The sequence below is a fragment of the Henningerozyma blattae genome, chromosome 6 (genome assembly GCF_000315915.1).
Source record: "Henningerozyma blattae CBS 6284 chromosome 6, complete genome".
Lineage (NCBI taxonomy): Eukaryota > Fungi > Ascomycota > Saccharomycetes > Saccharomycetales > Saccharomycetaceae > Henningerozyma > Henningerozyma blattae.
The window spans coordinates 991668-1011168 of NC_020190.1; the positions used below are offsets into that span (position 1 = coordinate 991668).

Consider the following 19501-nt stretch of genomic DNA (forward strand, 5'->3'; position numbering starts at 1 on the left):
ATTATTATCAAATAACAAAAGGTTTTCGTAAGCACTTTTTCCTAAAATAACCTATCCTTTAGCTTCCCGTAAATGTCAATTATATTTTTCTTAACATCTCATTATATATATATAATTACAGCTTATATTGTATTTATATTTTTAAATATTTACAAGCAACAATATGCATCTTTCTTTATCATATACCAATATGAGAGTCTATCTTTTGAATGTTATTAAGTGCTACTACCCAAATTATCTATATATTTCCTCAAATGGCCTTGTATCATTAAAACAACTATCCCATACTTGATTCACAGCTCTTTCAGCTTCCTTCTTATCAGCACATTTTGGATTACCCATGACACTTAATATAGCTCTTCTTTTCACACATTCTTGGTGACCTCTAGCTAAAGTAACGCCAAGTCCTCTTCTGAAAAATTCTTCCATAAATCTACATTCCCCACTCAAAGAACTTGCTCGTATTTCAGAGCATGCATGGTGTTTTAAATCTAGCCAATTTACATTCCATTTTAAATTGTCAAAATAATGAACCAATTCATGCGCTAATGTGTCTTCTAAGTGAGATTTACTTCGTAGACGATTTTGACATAACAAAATACCTAATTGTGGATTAAATCCACCACTTTTCCATTCAGGACATATTTCACAAATAATTTTTGAAGTATCAAATTTAAATTGCCCATTATTATCCAGTGAATCATCAGTTGCTTGATAACCGTTTTGAATTTTATTGACTTTCTCTATAGATTCCATCATAAACCTAACAGTTGGTGAATATTTCAACACCCAATCTCTATACTCATAGCATTTCTGACATCCTATGTCTTGTTTCCTATAAGCAAGATCATTTTCATACCTTAACTTTTCTTTCTCGTCTAGTCCAAGACCTGTCTTATATTGCATAGTCCTTCTCCACCATTCAAAACCTTTTATAGCATTCAAATCTTTTGGCTTGTTAGGAGTTGAAATCTTTTCTGCTGGTGGGATCTTATCATCAGAGAAAGCTTCTAATTGATTACTCATATTTTTACTTGTTGTATTGGTGTTTATCGAATATTAATACTTATATGTTTATTGGTAGATACTTATTCATAAATATATCATCAAGTTTTTTTATTCTACCACTTCAATTAATAATGGCTCCCGAAGGTCTCGAACTGTGACCTTCTGTTTTCATTAAACATTTTTTCCGGATAATGTAAAATTTGAACATTTCATCTCATCGTATATTTCTTTATTTACTATTGCAATTTTTATAATGATAAGATAAGAAAAAGCTAAAGGTTAATTATCTTCTTTTTATCAAGACTAAGACTACCTTACCTACACCTTCGATTTAAATTGAGTTTTTTTTAAAAATGAATATTTGGGTGGCGGCAAGTGATGGTAGAATAGATTTGGTGGAAAAATTTCTAAACAATGACAATGGTTTAATAGCGAATTCTAAAGACCCAAATGGATACACACCAATACATGCGGCTGCAGCATATGGCCATGTAGATTTATTACGTTTGTTATGCCAAAAGTATAATGGTGACATCAACATCCTGGATAATGATGGTGATACTCCGTTACATCATTGTGAAGATGTCGAGACCGCTAAAGTGATTATTGAAGAACTAGGTGGGGGTTACAACTTAAAAAATAATGAAGGAAAAACTGCATTAGAAGTTTTTGAAGAAGACTCAGAGTTCCCTGATTTAATCATGTATTTACGTGAGAAGTCTGGAATTCCTCAAGATCAAGACAGTTTGGGAATTAACCAAGAACAGTTAGCTATGTTCCAAGATAGTATACGCTATTCTTTAGAAAATGAACCTGTGGATGAAAATGACCCCGAAGCTTTAGCTCGCAGACAAAGAGTTGAACAAATTATGCAAGGGGATAATGTAGACGAAGAATTAGAAAAATATGTTAGAGAAGTCATTCGTATTCAAATGATGGGAGGCCAAAATTTTGGAACCTCTGAACAGGGCGACAGATCCAACGAGGAACCTTCAACAAAACGTAGAAAATAGAGAAGTATTGTCATCTTGCCCCAAAAATTTTAACAAAAAGCATTCCACTTTCAATTCAGAATCTGTATTACATGTATATTATTTGCACTTTTTTGTACCATAGCTATATAATTGAAGTAATACACGGTCTTACCGTACTCATACAGTATCTTTTTTTGACTTAAGTTTATAAATATTTGGAAGTCAGACAGTGACCGCCTTATGTCCGACGGAGCTACTAAACAGCCGCCGGACCTTTTTGCATTGTTGTCGAGATTATTTTAATTAACAAATTATCAAAGGAATCGGAAAATACGAATTATTTCTTCAAGAAATTTCAAAGACAAGAATGGTCAATAGAAAAAAAAAGAAGAGATAAACGAACTCTAATTTAAATAAAAATTTACCAATTGGAAAGGCAGATAATTAATAGCTCAATCTAAAAAGGCATAAAAAACAATAACAATCACATCATGTCTATGATTATTCAGCCATTGGCTAATTTACTGCAAAAGTTCGATGATATGAATTTACACTATTATTCCACACCATATGAAGAATTAAAAGCCATGAGCACTTTTGAGCGTATTCAATTATACAATTGGACATTTGAAATGGGTATTGCTTGCCTATTAATGTTTATCTATTTCATCCATTGGGGTGGTAACAGAATTAATGTCACTAGAGCTAATCGATTATTTAATTCTCTACAAGACTTTTTTTCCAAAGATTTACAATTCTCAAAGGTAGGTTTTATTGAAAATGAAAAACCAAAATCTTACCATTCCGAAAACCAAAATACTTGGTTTACTACATTTGCCACCGGTAGATCTACTATCGAGAGTGTTACTGTCAAGGCTCATATGTATGCTAGAAGTAATCCTGTTTCTTTAATCATGGAATCTATTTTGGGCTGGTTTTTCTCTAGTTTAGTTGTTAAAGATTTAGATGAATTTGTTGAAATAGTTATTAAACCAAATGGTATTTATGTTGCTAATGAAAATTCTACCATTAATAATAGTTCTAAAGACATTTTAAAGAATTATAAGTTTGTGACATCTGTGGTAAATAAGACCTATATGAATACTTCTCGTCGTGATTATTATTTCTTATCATGTACTCATGTTACTGATAATGAAATATTACCAGTTGATTATGTATTTATGTCCGATGTTAATCAATTAAATAGTTTTATCCCAACTTATTCCAAAAAATCGTTTATTACTGAAACTTTGACCAATGCAGTCGATCTTTTACAATTCGTTAGTTTTACTGATTTGCCTACTGGCCATCCAAATTCTGATAAAAAATTTACTGCAGACTCTATATCTCGTGCTATTATTCGTACCAATATTCCCAAATCTAAAAAGGATGTCGAAACTTTACAACAAGTTATTTCTGCAGTGATCGAGATTTATGATAATTGTACTAGAGAATTAACTCAAAACGGTTCATCTGCTTTGATTACACCTGAAATTTTAAAGAAGACCAACAATTTCCGTAGTCAAGAATTAGCTAAAATAGTCAAAGAGATGAAGAAAATTGAAATGGAAGATTTGAAAGAAAAAAAGTTAGAAGCAGAAAGAGAATTAAGACGTGCCAATAAAGATTCTGAAGCTTTTGCCAAACAAGATCAAAAAATGAAGGAAAAGAGGGAAAGACGTATGAGAAACAAACAAAAGGTTAGAATGGGTTAATATAATGCCATTTTTTATGTAATTACTCTAATTACCATATAATTTATAAAAAAAAATGGAAAGCCAAATTTTTTTCAAACCTACTTACTAACAAAATAGAAATTAGTGCTAAATTAAATTAAGTTCTATATACAAGTAGAATATATGTCAGAGATCCGTCAGGAACCCGTCATGCCATCTTTAGATAATCCTTTACAAATTAAATATTCAGCCCAGGAATAGAAACGTCTTTTAAACCGATCCTCCTGGTTAAAATCTTGCTCTTTTCTTTGGCCATTTGGACTTTTTTCAACTCATCTTGTTGTTGCATCATAATAGACCGTTGCTCTTGCTCAATAGATTTTTGTTTAGCCAATTGTCTTAAGTTTTCTTGATCTTGACTATATTTTAACAACGATGTGTCAATATCTGAATCTTTCAAGATATAACGTGCTCCATTCCCACGATGCAAATAGTTAATCATCACTGAAGGCTTGACTTTAATGACTTGTCCCTCATAGAATTGAAAGTTCGGGAAGTCTCTCAGAAGTTGTACTGTTACACGTTTGGTGCGCTTGCTGAGCACACTGTAATTTATGTGGGTAGGCTTAAACATTTCTTTATTATCTGTGGTTTGCTTTATTCAAGATTCCTTAGAACATTCAAGTAAGATACTTAGGTATTTCAACTTGATCACATTCATTTGCAGCCCTGCTTTGTATTATTCCTATCTGAAACCCTTAATGTTCTTGCTCCATCCTCTAATTGTAATCGTATTTCTAAAACATCGTCAACTTTCGATATTTCACGGAACTGATTTCGGAAAAATTCGTTAACCTCGGAAGAACCGGGAAGGCTCGGGTAACCGTTGTGAAATTTTTCACTATCATCGCTTAGAAGCCAACTAAGCTTGGACTTAGAAGTGATTCTTAGCTCTTAAACGTTCTCTCAGGTATCGGAAATCGAGTAACGTTTGGGAAGGAATGACTCAGACTGATGCCTATGACAAGTATATAAAAGTGCATGTGATGAGAACCCAAGAACTATACAAAAGTTGCAAATGTACCGTTTAGAAAGAGTTTGAAAAACAATTAAGGTCATATAGTTAATAAACAAAATGGTTACCAATTCTCAGGTTTACAGATCAACCAGATCCTCTTCTGAGGCTACCAAGACTTTTGAACAAGTTGTGATCCAAGGTCTAGCTGAAGATGGTGGACTTTTCATCCCACCTATCATTCCACAGGTGTCTGAAGACACCTTGTTTAATAAGTTTTCCAAGTTATCTTTCCAAGAGTTGGCATTTGAAGTGATGAGATTGTATATAGATCCTAAAGAAATCCCAGATGTAGATTTGAAAAGATTGATCAAAACTTCATACTCAACTTTTAGAGCTGAAAATGTCACACCTCTAGTGAAAAATACCACATCCAAATCTTCCAATTTACATGTTTTGGAATTATTCCATGGCCCAACTTATGCATTTAAGGACGTTGCTCTACAGTTTGTTGGTAATTTATTTGAATATTTCTTGGAAAGAACTAACAAAGATTTACCTGATGGTCATAAAAAACAATTGACTGTTGTAGGTGCTACCTCTGGTGATACCGGTTCCGCTGCCATCTATGGTTTAAGGGGTAAGAAGGATGTCTCTGTCTTTATATTGTATCCAACTGGTAGAATTTCTCCAACCCAAGAAGAACAAATGACTACTGTGCAAGATAAAAATGTTCAAACTTTATCTGTCAAGGGTACTTTTGATAATTGCCAAGATATCGTTAAACAAATATTCGGCGATAAAGAATTCAATTCAAAGCATAACGTCGGTGCTGTTAATTCTATTAACTGGGCGAGAATCTTGGCTCAAATGACCTATTATTTCTATGCTTATTTCCAAGCCACTGATGGTAAGAAGGCTAACGTCAAATTTGTTGTTCCAAGTGGTAACTTTGGTGATATCTTAGCAGGCTATTTTGCCAAAAAGATGGGATTACCAGTTTCACAGTTGGTTATTGCTACTAATGAAAATGATATTTTGGACAGATTTTTGAAGACTGGTGTTTACGAAAGATCAGATAAGGTTGCTGCTACTTTATCTCCAGCCATGGACATCCTAATTTCTTCTAACTTCGAAAGATTATTGTGGTATTTAGCAAGAGAATACCAGGCTGATAATAACGATTTACAAGCCGGTAAAATTGTCAATGACTGGTTCATTCAATTGAAGACTAAGGGTAAGTTTGAAGTTTCTCCAGCAATTATTCAAGGTGCTCTCAAAGATTTTGCTTCCGAAAGAGTTTCTAATGAAGATACTGTGGCAACCATCAAAAAGATGTATGAAGTTTCTGAAAATCCAAAAAGATATGTCTTGGATCCACATACTGCTGTCGGTGTCCGCGTAACTGAAAACTTAATGGCTAAAGATAATGATAATTCAATTCATTATATATCCTTATCAACTGCTCACCCAGCTAAATTTGCTGATGCAGTTAATTCTGCTTTATCAACATTTGATGGATATTCTTTCGATAAAGACGTATTACCTGCAGAATTGAAGAAACTATCTACTTTAGAAAAGAAATTGAAATTCATAGAAAAACCAGATTTAGAATTAGTCAAATCCGCAATTGAAGAAGAACTTGTAAAAATGGATTTATAATGGAATGACAATAAAAAAAATGAAAAAAGAAAAAATGCAACAACAAAAAAAACTTTTAACTTCTATCTACGCCTATTCTATATCATGTTTCCTCTGAAAGATCTATTTTCCGTTATCTATCTCGCTTTGTTAAGCCTATAATTTATTCTTATCTAATAACCTCAAAATATGCTTCGGCTTGAATCGTTATATATATCTATATGGTATTATAAATACAGCATACTTATGTATTCTTTGCATTTTCAACGCTTCCTCATATATGCTATAATGATCTGGATAGGCATATATATATTTACTATACGCGAACGCATACATAGCTGTATCTCATATATTTTACACGTATTAGGTATTATCGAATCTTGTTTTAATTTTGTTGGCTAGATTTATTTACTAATCCAATAGTACCATCTTTATTGATTGCAACATCATAGCCTGCTTCGTCCAAGACATCATCTTTAACAACTTTCTTGGCTTCTAATTTAGCAACAAAATCTTGATTATCTTTATTTTCTTGCAATAGAAATCTAATACACATGATACTCCTTTCTTTAATGAATGGATCATTGTCATCAATTACACAATTTGACAAGACTAATTGCAGACCATGAAGTTCCCTAATCTTGTCTTGAATTTCTTTCTTATTATAAGTTAATTGCGTTAAAATTTCGATTATAATGGACTTACATTCCGGAAAATTTGTAGGCAAAATTGTGTTTGTTTTATAATCAATTCTGCTATAAAGTAATTTAGAATTATCAATTTTAGCACCCATCGAGTTCGTTGATTTTAGTTCTTTCAGTTTCCCATCTTTATCTTTAAAGAAGTTAATACGAATTAAATTATTTTGAAAAACCTCTAATAATGAGATTAATTCCTCTAATCCATTATATGATAGCAGGAATTTTTGAACGTGTTCAAAATGAACTAGTGATGACATGATATCTAATGAAATGCTAATTTTATCGTGCATACATTTAGCAACTTCAATTGATTGTAAATTATTACTAAAATAAGTTTTAATCTCATTTGATACCTTTATAAATATCTTATAACACCAATTCATAATATTTGTTAATTGAAATTTATCCCAAGTTGAAGTATTTGTGATTACAATTTGTAAAATTTTAAATATTTTGAAGAATAAATCCTTAGAATAAATTTCCAATTCAAGTAAATAAGATGCAAATGATTCATTGCATGCAAATATTTTAAACAATTTTAAAACAATTTTATCTACTTCAGATAATTCGATTTTAGATTCATCAATATTCGTTATATCCAATTTGCTAAACAATGTAGAATGGTTTAAAATTAAATTTTGCATTAATAAGTTGTTTAAAACCAAGCCTATTTTTTCATGTTTAAAAAAATAATATAAGAAATCATCGTTTTGAGAGTAATTAATTAAGGTTAAAATGAAAGGAAATAAAATTGGTTCAGATATATTATTAGGGTTATGCAAGGGATATTCCAAAAGAGCCATTGTCTGATCCAAGACTGATTTATCAAATATAATAAAAGTTTTTGTTATGTTGTGTAATAGAGTTAAGGTATTAATATAACAAGTAGTTGTCATTTCATCAAATTTCACTGTTTCTCTTGATATTATAGTAATAAAGGTTTTAATTATCATATTTTGTAACAGTAAATCATTCGGTATTTTCTGATTACTCACAGATAAATTTCTTAATAGTACCAAAATAGCTCTATATGATCTCATATACCAAAAATGGATACCTTCAAATTTACTTAGTCCACTTAGAGATTTTTCATTCAGTAAAATTTTCTCAAAACATGCCTTTGAAGACCTCCAAACATGTTCTGAATTAGCAAGCTCATCTCTAAATTTTTCATCCTGAGCACAACTTATGACAAAGCTATTTATCTCATTCAATGATGCCTGGTAGGTGCTTACACTTTCAGGCACTTCTGAAAAGAGGATTTCAAATTTATTTAAAATTCCTAATAAAGTTTTGATATCTGTTGGCATCTAAAATATGGAACAATCGATTGATAATCTTTTGTAGAACATTTAAACAATAATATTTATTCTTCACAATATCAAATTCTTCTCTAATGCTCATCGATTTTCAAAATATAGAAAACCTGCATTTTTGATTGAAACTCGCAATAGTAACCCGGAAATGTCTTCGCAACGCCTAGTATCCTGTATCGATCTTGTTCTGCAGTAATAAACTATGCTTAAATATATACAAATACATAGGGGTGTAACTTTATTGGGTAAGTAATTAAAAACAGGAAAGGAAGATACACATAATTAACAACTGGACCTAAATTAAATTTCTTCTGAACTACTTGACAAAGTATATCTGTAATTAAATTTTGTAACGATTCTTTATTGTAGACCTAGATTAAGAATACAATGCTTTTGTGAGAATGGATTAAATGAAGACATTCTCTAAATCTAAGATGGTAACTTAAATTAAGTTATCTTTCCCATTATCTTCCACTATAAGTTAATACAAAAGAGATATTAATCTATAAGATCGTTAAAAGAGAATCCAGTTCTATTTGTACTATTCTAGAAATAGAATTGCTGGAAAATAATATAATTATTTTCTAATTATTTCGTAAAAAGACATTTTTATCGTGTTTAATTTTTACATGCCTGGGTTGATTGATTGGCTATCTATCTAAAGCTATATATATCATCTTAATATTTGCATTTTTTATTATATATCAATGTATGTTTAAAATTTTTTGTTGTAAACCAACTTAGGAGTACGATACACTTAAATAGTAACTACCAAAAACCAAACTTAACAATCTTATTAACTTAACACCAGTTAATCCTTCGAACTTACAAATATAATTGTTGTTCTTCTTAAACTAAATAACTATATAAAAGAACTATAAAGTTATGTCTTAAGTCTGAAAAGCTGGCCTTTAAATACTTTTCAAAGGTCAACGCCAGCTTTTCCATTTTACTTTAATTGGTATGTTTATAAACTTACTTACAAGGGTAGGAGTGCACAGTTTGAGTAATGCTGGCTAACTAGTAGAGATTATGCATCGAACAGATATTTACAGGTATGCAACTAGCAGTTGCTCAGTGTTGTGTATAACTTGTAGATGAGTATAAAGTCGATCTTGTCTACAATATTTTTAAAAATGGCACTATGGCCGAGTGGTTAAGGCGAAAGACTCGAATGTTTTATTTTCAGTTATCTTTTGGGCTCTGCCCGCGCTGGTTCAAATCCTGCTGGTGTCGTTATTTTTTTCCAAAATTGTTATTGTCACAATTTTTGTGATTCCAGTCTATCTGTCCTCTAAATTCCTGTCACAATTTTTGTGGTTCCAATCTATGTATCTTGTAAATTCATCCTCCTTCTTCTATTGCAGCAAGTCGGAGTTCAACTATATTATACTTGGTATAAAGGCTCTATTTATCCAACTGTGTATGGTAATTAAGATATTAATATTTTTCTCTAAACTTAGAAACTCACCCTGTTCGTTGCTTTCTTCGCTCTGAGCTTTCTTCATTTGTTCTTCGTGTAAGATTGTTCCTTTTTATATTCACATTCTCGAGTTCTTGTTCGATGTTTGTTTCTCGTGTCACGTGATTTGTGCCTGACCTTGATGAATCTATACATAATTATTAATCCTCGAAATCACGTGATACATATTCTTAGAATATGTGACATTTAGGCTTTGCTACTCCCAGTAGTATATCTTTTTGGCTGCTAGTTTAATACCAACTGTTTATTAAACTATGCAACTATATACCTGAGCTTTTGTAAGTTAAATATTATTATTATTACGTTTCGATTTGTTCACTCTACACTTACATCTTTTGTATTTCGTCCTTTTTGTTTTCTAGTTCTTACTTCTTTGTTCTACCTTAACCCTCTAGTTTATTCCTTTTAGCTTTAGATTCTTAAATAGAATTTATGTTCATGATTCACTTACTTGTTAATCTACATGTTCATTACGTTATCAGGTGATCCTGATTTATACACGTGACTAACGTAGCTCACACTACGCGACACTATCTTATTGATAAATGCAAATAACTTAATAGATTATTTGATAGTCGAATGAATAGTTCTATATTTTAAATTAAAGATATTTAATGATATAAACAACAGTATAAAAGAATAACTGTTGATAACAAAATAATAAAATTAAAATGACAATAAATTAAATTAAAATTAAAGATATAAGATATAAGATATAAGATATAAGATATAAGATATAAGATATAAGATATAAGATATAAGATATAAGATAAAGGACAAAAAATAAAATTATTTCTTACGGTATTTAGTTTCGTATATCCTGCTGTTCTGTACTTTTCTTATCGATGCTCACTTCTCTCAATTTTCTCATTCTTTTCACTTAACTTTATTTACATCTTCTTGCTCATCTTAAAAATATACGGAACTTAAAAGTTATCGCTAGCAGCAAAGACTAGCTACGCGACAAAAATTTTAGTGATCACGTGACTAACAAGAACTTTGGTTAGGTCATAGGCTTTTATAAAGTAAGATTTAGTAAACCAAGGAGCCTTAATGCTCTAGGTTTAGATGATCTCCAATAATTATATCTGAGATCATATATCGGCAAGCATTTTTACCAAAGTTTGTTATTTAACTAATAATGGCAGGTTTTTTGCTAGTGATATAAGTCTGCATCACAGAAAAAATATTTCTTAACTAAATATACGAAAAGATGGTCTGTATTATGAAACTATATTAAATGTTAGATAGCTTATTAACTATAAAGTATTATGGCTAGTAGAAAATGATATCAGGTTAACGAAATAACAAAATAAATCTCAATGGAAACGCACTGTTTAAAATCAATTACTAATCCGCATATTCCTACGATTTTTGACTGAATTTAATTAGTCTTAGTTTAGTTTTACGTTTATACAATTGATATCACAACTACTAAAATGTCTTTGAAATCTGTGATAAGAGCATCCAAAATTATTAGGAACCACACTATTTAAAAGTTGCACTAGTCTCGTCTTTGATTTGACGGTTTTATTACATATCATCTATTCCAAAAACTCCGTTGAAGCATTAGAGAGCTAATGATGTGTTACTACCTCAGAATTAGCTAAAGCATGCAGTATTTGTACATAATCTACCTTGAGGGTATATATCTGGGTGCTATTCTTTAATAGGGATTAATTGATATCCATTTAGAATTCCAATAATATAGCATTCAGCTATCTGGACAACCTAGTTATTTTAATTTCCTTTAACTGAGCCGTTTCTCCAAAATTTGGTTAAATAGGCCTAAATTAGTTCATGCTAGGTGAAACAAAATTAATTATTTTTCCGTATTGGCATGAAAATGATTGACTATATTACACTCTAAACACGTAAACACTTATTCTAAAGCACATTATCACCACAACCGTAAAGAGTCATGTTCCTCCACGACTGTCCCGTGCATTTTCTATGAAAATGAATCATTGGCAAGCACATAACCAAGATTGATGGTTTCCTGGTAGACACATTTGTAATAGTAAAAGCGCACCACGAGAATTTATCTATGTACATGTGCCTATTCCATTCCAGGAAACTTCCAGGCTGCAGAATATGTATGGGAATTTAAAAAATGCAAAAAAACCAAGATAAAAGCGCATGCATTCTAAGAACCTACTTTCATCTAATTTAGGTATAACACCATTTTGCACGGCCAGACTAAATGCAACGGGCTATCATAATGCGCTATTGAGAGGAATTCTAGGCAATTGTCGTTGCAGTACACTATCAGAGTGTAAAAGGAAGGGCCCGCTATTACAAGTTTCGTTCTCCACACACTGCAAAAGAAGTACTAATCTTATCTACAACTCTACTATTGCATATCCCACGAAACTACATCTCACACGCCAAAATACTATATCTGCGTACAGATTAAATGGCCTTTCTTTCTTTGGAAATATTGAAAATTTTCATTACGCTGAAAAGCTCCCATAAATAGTTTCAATTGATGTAATTTTTAACATGTCCCAAAAAGGATGTTGCGCGAAACTACGCGTCGCGTCGCATTTTTTCGCGTCGTTGCCGTTTTCAGCTTGGTGAAAAATTTGGCTGTTTTGGGGTAGAAAAATTCATACTACCGCTGATAAAGGAATCTCAAGATTTAACGTGAGCAGTAACAGTAACTGTTCACACACATATATATATATATTAAAAATCTAGAATGTTGAATTAATTGACTGCTTTATATTGCCACCTTAAATTGTAGTATTCACCTTCCTTTCCCTTGATTTCTCTTTGAAGTGTGTTTATTTGTTTGTACATAAAATTTGAATCGGATTTTCTATAATAAATACTGAACGCTGATAGCACAAATACCTTAATAATTCTCCCTCCACATCCATTCTTCAAACACAACATACCTTATTATAATAACATAACATTCTTCAAAATACGATATAAAGGTAAGATTTTTAAATCAATAATAATAGTAACCATAAACTTAATAACACCAAACTTTTGCTGCACTTTCAAATATGGATAATTACAATACAGACTCTTTAAGTCAGGATATAGAACCTCTCTATACGATGCTAGAAAATTATAATAAAAGATCATTTTCTGTCATGTCAGAATCAAATCATGAATATACTCAAATTCAAATTCCACCTCATATTCTAACCCCGCCAAGTTCTACAGTACGAAAATCATTTACCTCTTTACAACAATTGAAATTAAATAATATTACAAACAGTAATTCACAATCAAATAAATTGAACAATACAGGTAAATCACACTCTGGTAAGATTAAAAAACACTTATCACCAGACTTATCCTCTCCAATTGCTCCAACAAGAGCTAAAAAACAAAAATCAGTAGGGGGCTCCCGTTCTAATGGTACATTGACCATCGATGAATTCATTCAATCTCTTGAAACGAGAAAAAGACAAAATGAAACGAATGAAAAGCCACCTTATTCTTACGCAATGCTAATTTGGTTGGCTATTATAACTTCCGAGTTAAATAAATTAACTTTATCTCAAATTTATACCTGGATTTCCACTTTTTTCCCATATTATAATACTAAGGATGCAGGCTGGCAGAATTCAATTAGGCATAATTTATCATTAAATGACGCTTTTATTAAAATCGAAAAATCATCAGATGGTAAAGGTCATTTTTGGGAAATTACTACAGGCTCTGAATCTAAATTTTTTAAAGGGGAAACTGTAAGTATTGAATATGTAAAATCAAAATTGAAAAATATAGAACAATTACTAGTTCCACTTCCAGAAAATATGACAGTGTCAGGTAAAGAAAATAATTTACAAACCAAAGAATTAGCATTAAGAAGCACCATAGGGTCTCCTGCCTCAATTAAATCAAAAAAAGCTCAATTATCAGATCCTTTCGATGATACTAAAGGATTAAATGCACCTTATATTTTTGAATCAATGAATAGTAATAACTCCCTAAATAATTCTAATGATAATATGATTAAGCCATCAATTATTAATTTTCATCAAAATAATTCAATTCCAAATTTACATGCTACCCCTTCTCAAAGAGAAAATACAATAATACATATAAGTAATACTTCCAATACAGTTTCTAATTGCAATTCTTCTGCAACTGATACTAATGAACTTAATCATAATCATTCCAACATTAAAAATAACAACAATACTTTCATTGATAATATTAATTCTACAGAGACAAATTCCAACTCAAACATTAGCTCAAATAGCTCTTTCAATAACATTCCTACATTCTCAGTTTCAAAATCGTTCGATTCAAATTATAAAATGGATAATAACAGCAATTATACTAACACTAGCAATAGTAAACTTAAAAGTGATGATAAATTATCTCCAATCTCGCTACCCTCTGTAAATTCTTTAAAAAAAACTAACATTAAATTAACACCACAGAAATTCTCCCAAGATGGAATTGATCCAAATTCCATCTTAACCAACACAAATTCAAATAATTTATCTTTGTCTTTTCATTTTTCTCCTAACAGTGGCTCTATTAATGCAACACGAGGCGGGATTCCTAATAATTTAAGTTTAAGTCAAACTACTAATACTTTTACTTCATCAATAATATCTAACAGTTCTTCAATTTCGAACTTAAAAAAATACTCCTCGTCTTTTAATTCAAGCTTTGATGTTGTGTCACCTGCAAGAATCACAGAGCACCCAACTAATGATACAACTTTATATAATCACGAATTCGATAAAGATCATAATAACCTCTGTGTTGAATTGAATACGGCTTCTAAAAATTTACAAGCATCTTCAATAGGTGACACAGTGCCAAAGACTCCAAGATTAAAACAGTCCAATATTTTAGAAAAAACTCCAAACAAGCTGCTATCAACCCCACAAGCAAACCCATTTTCCTTAAGAAAATGGCAAACTCCTTCTCACATTTTTGACGATTTATTTTCATCTCCATTTTTTAAAGACGCCGGCACTCCGCTAAGAATTATTCCAACTTTTGGAAATCACCTTTCAGCAAATGAAGAGTGTAACTCTTCAGTATCTTCACGAATTTCAACTATGCTACCCAACATAGCATCTAGCACAACTGCTTCATCTATACCTAACACAAGTAATAATAACAATACATCAGCAAGCCAAAGGCTGGGTCATAGGCCCAAAATATCATCTAGTGGATTGTTTGGAGTTGATGTGTATTCCGTGTGGCAAAGAGCTACAGAAAACGCATCACAAAATTAATAACTATTAAAGTTCATTCCAGCATTCTCATTTTCGTTCCATTCTTATTTTGCATTTTAATTCTGTTTTCTGATAAAAATTTATATCTTATATAAAATAATTAGAAGTTGATAGATAACTTGTTACATATCTTCTTTTATATATTTGTATTATTCCAACTTTAGTTTATTATAGAAAGAAATATAGAGTTCTTTTTTTTTTGATAACGTTTGTTTTTTTTAAAATTTGTTGTAGTTTTCATTCAAATGGTTTGTAATTATTAGACACCAATCTCTAAAACCATGATTTTTTTAGGTAATTTTCTAAACATGCCAAAAGATAGTTCTACTACATAGTAAGTCTTTCAAAAATATAGTACACGATAAATGACAAAACGTTGAGTAGTATCAGGTATATAGGGATGTATTAAAGAAATTAATAAAATATGTAGTGGTTAAAATATAAATGATGGGGGAAATAGAAAAATTAATCAATTAATAAAAATATGCCTTCACAATTGGAGATATCAGTTGTCTTGTACGTAATATACAATATATTTTAACGTATCAGGGTTTATGATAATAACTTATTTATCATCACTAAGTTGTTCATTATAATGCCTTTCATTTCCGATTCAAGTTGAATCCATTTAAAATTTTTAGTCATTAATTCCAAAATTGTGTCAATAGCATTTTTGGAAGGACCATCATGAATATACTGATTAGTATTAATTGATGAGGATAATAGAGTTGCTGGTTCTAATCTAGTATAATTCATTAATAATCTGATCCACTTGTTCTTGAAGTCAAACGTTTTCAGGGGCAGGGTTGCCGCTATAGTGTTGATGACTGTCCTTACGCATAATTGTTGAAATATTTTCTTGAGTAGGTTGTGCTTCAGTAGAGGGTAATTCTGTAACTGGAACAGAAGCTGGAACAGAAGCTGGAGCAGAAGCTGGAGCAGAAGCTGGAGCAGAAGATAGAGTAGATAGAGTAGATAATGTTGATAATGTTTCAATATTTTGAATATGTTCAGATGAATAGGTAGATGTAACATCTAGGATTGAATTAATAGGTGACTTTAACTCTAATAAGGATGAAGAAGTTAAACTAACTTTTTCCACGCCATCGATGGGCATCTTATCGATTGCAGCGGGTGTTTCAGAATCTTGGGCTGAAGTCACCGCTTCATCTACTGATAAAATAGTAGATTGAGTAATTTCATTTAAAATTATGTGAGATTCAGTTTCAGATTCTGGTAATGCTAAAGAGAATCTTCTTTTTAAGGTTGCTGTTTCGGAACCAGTGATTTTTAAGTGTTTATTGTCTCGAGCAGTTAATAGATAACTCAAATCGTTTACAACAGGAGAAAAAGATTGTGTATCAGAACTAGCGGGAATAGGTTTGCTGGTTTCTGGTGATTCACTCTCAACAACTGAATTAAATTCTACTTCTTTTTTTGTCTCTAATGCAGAACTCATGGTGACTGTTTCTTTTACACTAGTGTCATCGAATTTCTTATTAGCTTCAGAAGAGACCTTAGTATTAGATGGAATTATTACTTCTGAAAAAGATTCCGAAGTAGTTACTGTAAGTGTAGAAATCGAGTTGCTGACATAAGAAATATCTGTAAAATCTGCAGAAGAGGAGATATATTCAGTGCCAGCGCTAGATAAGGGTGAAACAATGGTTGTAGGGACAGATTCCAATAAAGAAGTTTCGTCAGTATCAATAGTATGTTCAAATCTAGATATATATGCAGATACAGATTCAATTAGTGAAGATACTGAAGTTTTGAGATTTGATGTAAGAACAGGTTGCTCCTGTAGAGTAGAATGAATTTCTCTTTCAGTTACTGTTTCAAGACGAATTTCTTCTGAAGGTTGAGATTGTTCAGAGATAGCGTTGTTAGGTTCCAATAGGGACGATTCCGGAATATCAGATAACGATAGTGGTGATACAATTTGTTGATTAAGATCCTTGGAGATTAATTTGTCTGGATTTGTAGAAATAAATCCATCTGTAGTGGTATCAGGTACAGATTCAACTTTAATTGAAGATTCAATAGACGAAACTATAGAAGGGGAGGTTGATAATTGCATATCTGGTATCCCTGTATTCAAATTGCCGTCACTTAATTCATGTGTAGCAGATGACAATAAAGCTGAGGAATAAGCTGAAACTTCTGATGATAATGTATAAGATGCGGATGGTGCCGAAAGTGTTGAGCTCCAAACATTCTCGGATTCCTGAGATGGTGATGCAGAAGGTTCAATTGTCTTCAAATAACTGACAGATGAACTAGCAAGCAAATTTGCGTTAGTTGTAGTCTGTACGGAAACAACATCTCCATCAATAATAGTATTTTCTACGACAGATCCAAGTTCAATTTCTTTATCATTGATATTGCTGTAATTAATATTGCTATTTTCCTTTTTATCAGTATTTCTAAAATTATTTAAAATACTCTTAAATTTTTCATTTAACTGTAAATCATTAAATCTTCCAGCTAAATGTAAATCATTATATCTATCAATAACCTGATACTCGTTTAATTTAGTCACTGTAAAATTATAATATTTATGATGTAAGTTATTATCCATCGAATATTTAATACCCATAGCAAGTAGGGCAAAGACAACCGAATTGAAAAAGAATTTTAAAGTTTTATAGATAATTGAAGAATCAGAAGAGCGTCCGGATAAAGAAGATGATTTAATAAAATTTGAAGGCAGTTTAATTACATTGATTGTATTTGCAGCTGATACACTTGCTACTAAGGTTGAATCTGGTGAAATCGATACTTTTGTAATTGCAAAACTATGAACATTAGGGATGTGCTTCTTCAATTTCAAAGTATTCAAATCAATCAACAAGATTGAAGTATCATTAGTTGATATAACACCAAGGTTTGTTTTTGTATTGATATCCATGGAAGTAATACCTTTAAACTTCTTAGTAATCAAAGTAGATTTAATTATGTTTAATTCATTATCTTGATTCATTTTTACTCTTAAAAGATTAATACCATTTTGTTTTTCAATAGTTGAAGAAATAATGATTTCATTATCATTAATAAATTTCAATTTAGAAAACATCAAATTCGCTTGGAAATCATTCTTTTGAATCAAATATCTACCTGACAATATCGAAACAATTGATAAAGAATTATCAGAAGTAATGAAGGCTAATAATTTGGAATCTGGTGAGAAAGTCAAATCTTTGACTTCCTTATTAGTTTCAACTGTATATTTTTCTGATAAATCTCTAGGATCAATAATCCTAATAATACTTGGTACTTTTGAAGAGGCAAGTGCAGCAAATTGTGTATCATTGGAAATAGCAATTAATTTTGTGTAATCTTCTGGATTGGTTGATTTATCAAAATCAATAGCCGCAATATACTGTAAATGCTCATTTTCATATATGAACTTTCTTAAATGATGATTTTCTAAGCTATTGATAACTTTTTGGCTATTTTCATTACAACCCATTAAGATTAGATCCTGAGAAATATCTAACGTGGTTGGAGAATCATCCTCTTCGTTTAGGGTAATTTCTCTAAATCTTTTAATAATTTTTTTTCTCTTAAAGTCGATTCTTACAGCTGTTAGCTTATTTGGAACACCATTCTTACCTTGACCACCACCACCTGTAACTAGCAACAAGCCATCATTTAAGAATTTGGCACCGAATAAGGGATAATCTAATTTATATGTTGAATTTTCAATTGCCATTGATAATGTACTTCACAAAAATAAAAAAAAAATAAAATGAAAGAAATAAATAAATTCTAATTAGTAATTTCAATTGAAAATAGCAAAAAAAGGGACCAAAGTAAAAGAAAACTGCTCGCAGGTCTTGTCTTAAATTTTCAATTTAGCAAATCTAAAACAATGATAAATAGGCCCACCCTTTATGGTAATATAACGCAAGGAATATTTCAGAAAGGTTTTGATTGCAATTGAATCTGGAATACGACGCAGATGTTTTTGTATAAAATATTATTTGCAGAAGTTTAAAACGAATCTTTTCTATCGCTTAAAATACATTCAGATTGAAAATTTCGGTTTTGTTGGTATCTATATTTGAAAAATTCGCTAGATTCATTTTTGGGTTTTGTTTTTCGATCATCCTTAAGCCAAGTTACTTCACGTGTATATAGCCGGGTAATGTTATTAACAATTAAGAGACTTTGTAGTTCTAATAACAATAGAAGAGTCTTAGTAAATCATCTAGTTCGTTCTTGCATTTCCAGTTCGATATATATTTTCATAAAATAATATTTCAAGGTAAAAGGTATTCAAAATATTTGCTTCACCACTGTTATGCACTGTATACCAACATGCAAAATCTAAATTCCCCTGATTATATTAATTAATACAAAAAATGAAATAAATGCTAACAACGATGGTGGTGTTGAATATCATCTGTCTTTTTATTCTTTGAAACCTTTAACTAGTAGATATTAAATGGCTTATCGTTTT

At 31.0% G+C, this 19501-nt stretch overlaps 8 protein-coding genes and 1 non-coding gene across 9 annotated transcripts; 5 read left to right on the plus strand and 4 right to left on the minus strand.

The window, feature by feature from the left end:
- Nucleotides 1–234: 234 nt before the first annotated feature.
- ATP23 (putative metalloprotease) lies at nt 235–1026 on the minus strand (the record flags this gene model as incomplete). Its single annotated transcript, XM_004181405.1, has 1 exon — nt 235–1026. The coding sequence occupies one exon, from the start codon at nt 1024–1026 to the stop codon at nt 235–237; it is 792 nt and encodes a 263-aa protein (XP_004181453.1).
- A 335-nt stretch (nt 1027–1361) lies between these two features.
- Nucleotides 1362–2021, plus strand: TBLA0F04020 (uncharacterized protein; the record flags this gene model as incomplete). The annotated part of the gene is made up of 1 exon (XM_004181406.1): nt 1362–2021. One exon carries the CDS (start codon nt 1362–1364, stop codon nt 2019–2021), a length of 660 nt encoding a protein of 219 aa, XP_004181454.1.
- A 452-nt stretch (nt 2022–2473) lies between these two features.
- TBLA0F04030 (uncharacterized protein) lies at nt 2474–3697 on the plus strand (the record flags this gene model as incomplete). Its single annotated transcript, XM_004181407.1, has 1 exon — nt 2474–3697. One exon carries the CDS (start codon nt 2474–2476, stop codon nt 3695–3697), a length of 1224 nt encoding a protein of 407 aa, XP_004181455.1.
- Nucleotides 3698–3896: 199 nt separating this feature from the next.
- Nucleotides 3897–4292, minus strand: MRPL50 (mitochondrial 54S ribosomal protein bL9m MRPL50; the record flags this gene model as incomplete). The annotated part of the gene is made up of 1 exon (XM_004181408.1): nt 3897–4292. One exon carries the CDS (start codon nt 4290–4292, stop codon nt 3897–3899), a length of 396 nt encoding a protein of 131 aa, XP_004181456.1.
- Nucleotides 4293–4793: 501 nt separating this feature from the next.
- THR4 (threonine synthase THR4) lies at nt 4794–6335 on the plus strand (the record flags this gene model as incomplete). Its single annotated transcript, XM_004181409.1, has 1 exon — nt 4794–6335. The coding sequence occupies one exon, from the start codon at nt 4794–4796 to the stop codon at nt 6333–6335; it is 1542 nt and encodes a 513-aa protein (XP_004181457.1).
- Nucleotides 6336–6699: 364 nt separating this feature from the next.
- On the minus strand, nt 6700–8325 carry CTR86 (Ctr86p; the record flags this gene model as incomplete). Its single annotated transcript, XM_004181410.1, has 1 exon — nt 6700–8325. The coding sequence occupies one exon, from the start codon at nt 8323–8325 to the stop codon at nt 6700–6702; it is 1626 nt and encodes a 541-aa protein (XP_004181458.1).
- Nucleotides 8326–9469: 1144 nt separating this feature from the next.
- On the plus strand, nt 9470–9567 carry TBLA0Ftrna7S. The gene is given in 2 exon segments: nt 9470–9507; nt 9522–9567. It is a non-coding gene; the product is annotated as a tRNA-Ser (tRNA).
- A 3261-nt stretch (nt 9568–12828) lies between these two features.
- Nucleotides 12829–15036, plus strand: TBLA0F04070 (forkhead box transcription factor; the record flags this gene model as incomplete). The annotated part of the gene is made up of 1 exon (XM_004181411.1): nt 12829–15036. The coding sequence occupies one exon, from the start codon at nt 12829–12831 to the stop codon at nt 15034–15036; it is 2208 nt and encodes a 735-aa protein (XP_004181459.1).
- Nucleotides 15037–15820: 784 nt separating this feature from the next.
- SEC12 (Sar family guanine nucleotide exchange factor SEC12) lies at nt 15821–18751 on the minus strand (the record flags this gene model as incomplete). Its single annotated transcript, XM_004181412.1, has 1 exon — nt 15821–18751. The coding sequence occupies one exon, from the start codon at nt 18749–18751 to the stop codon at nt 15821–15823; it is 2931 nt and encodes a 976-aa protein (XP_004181460.1).
- Nucleotides 18752–19501: the final 750 nt, after the last annotated feature.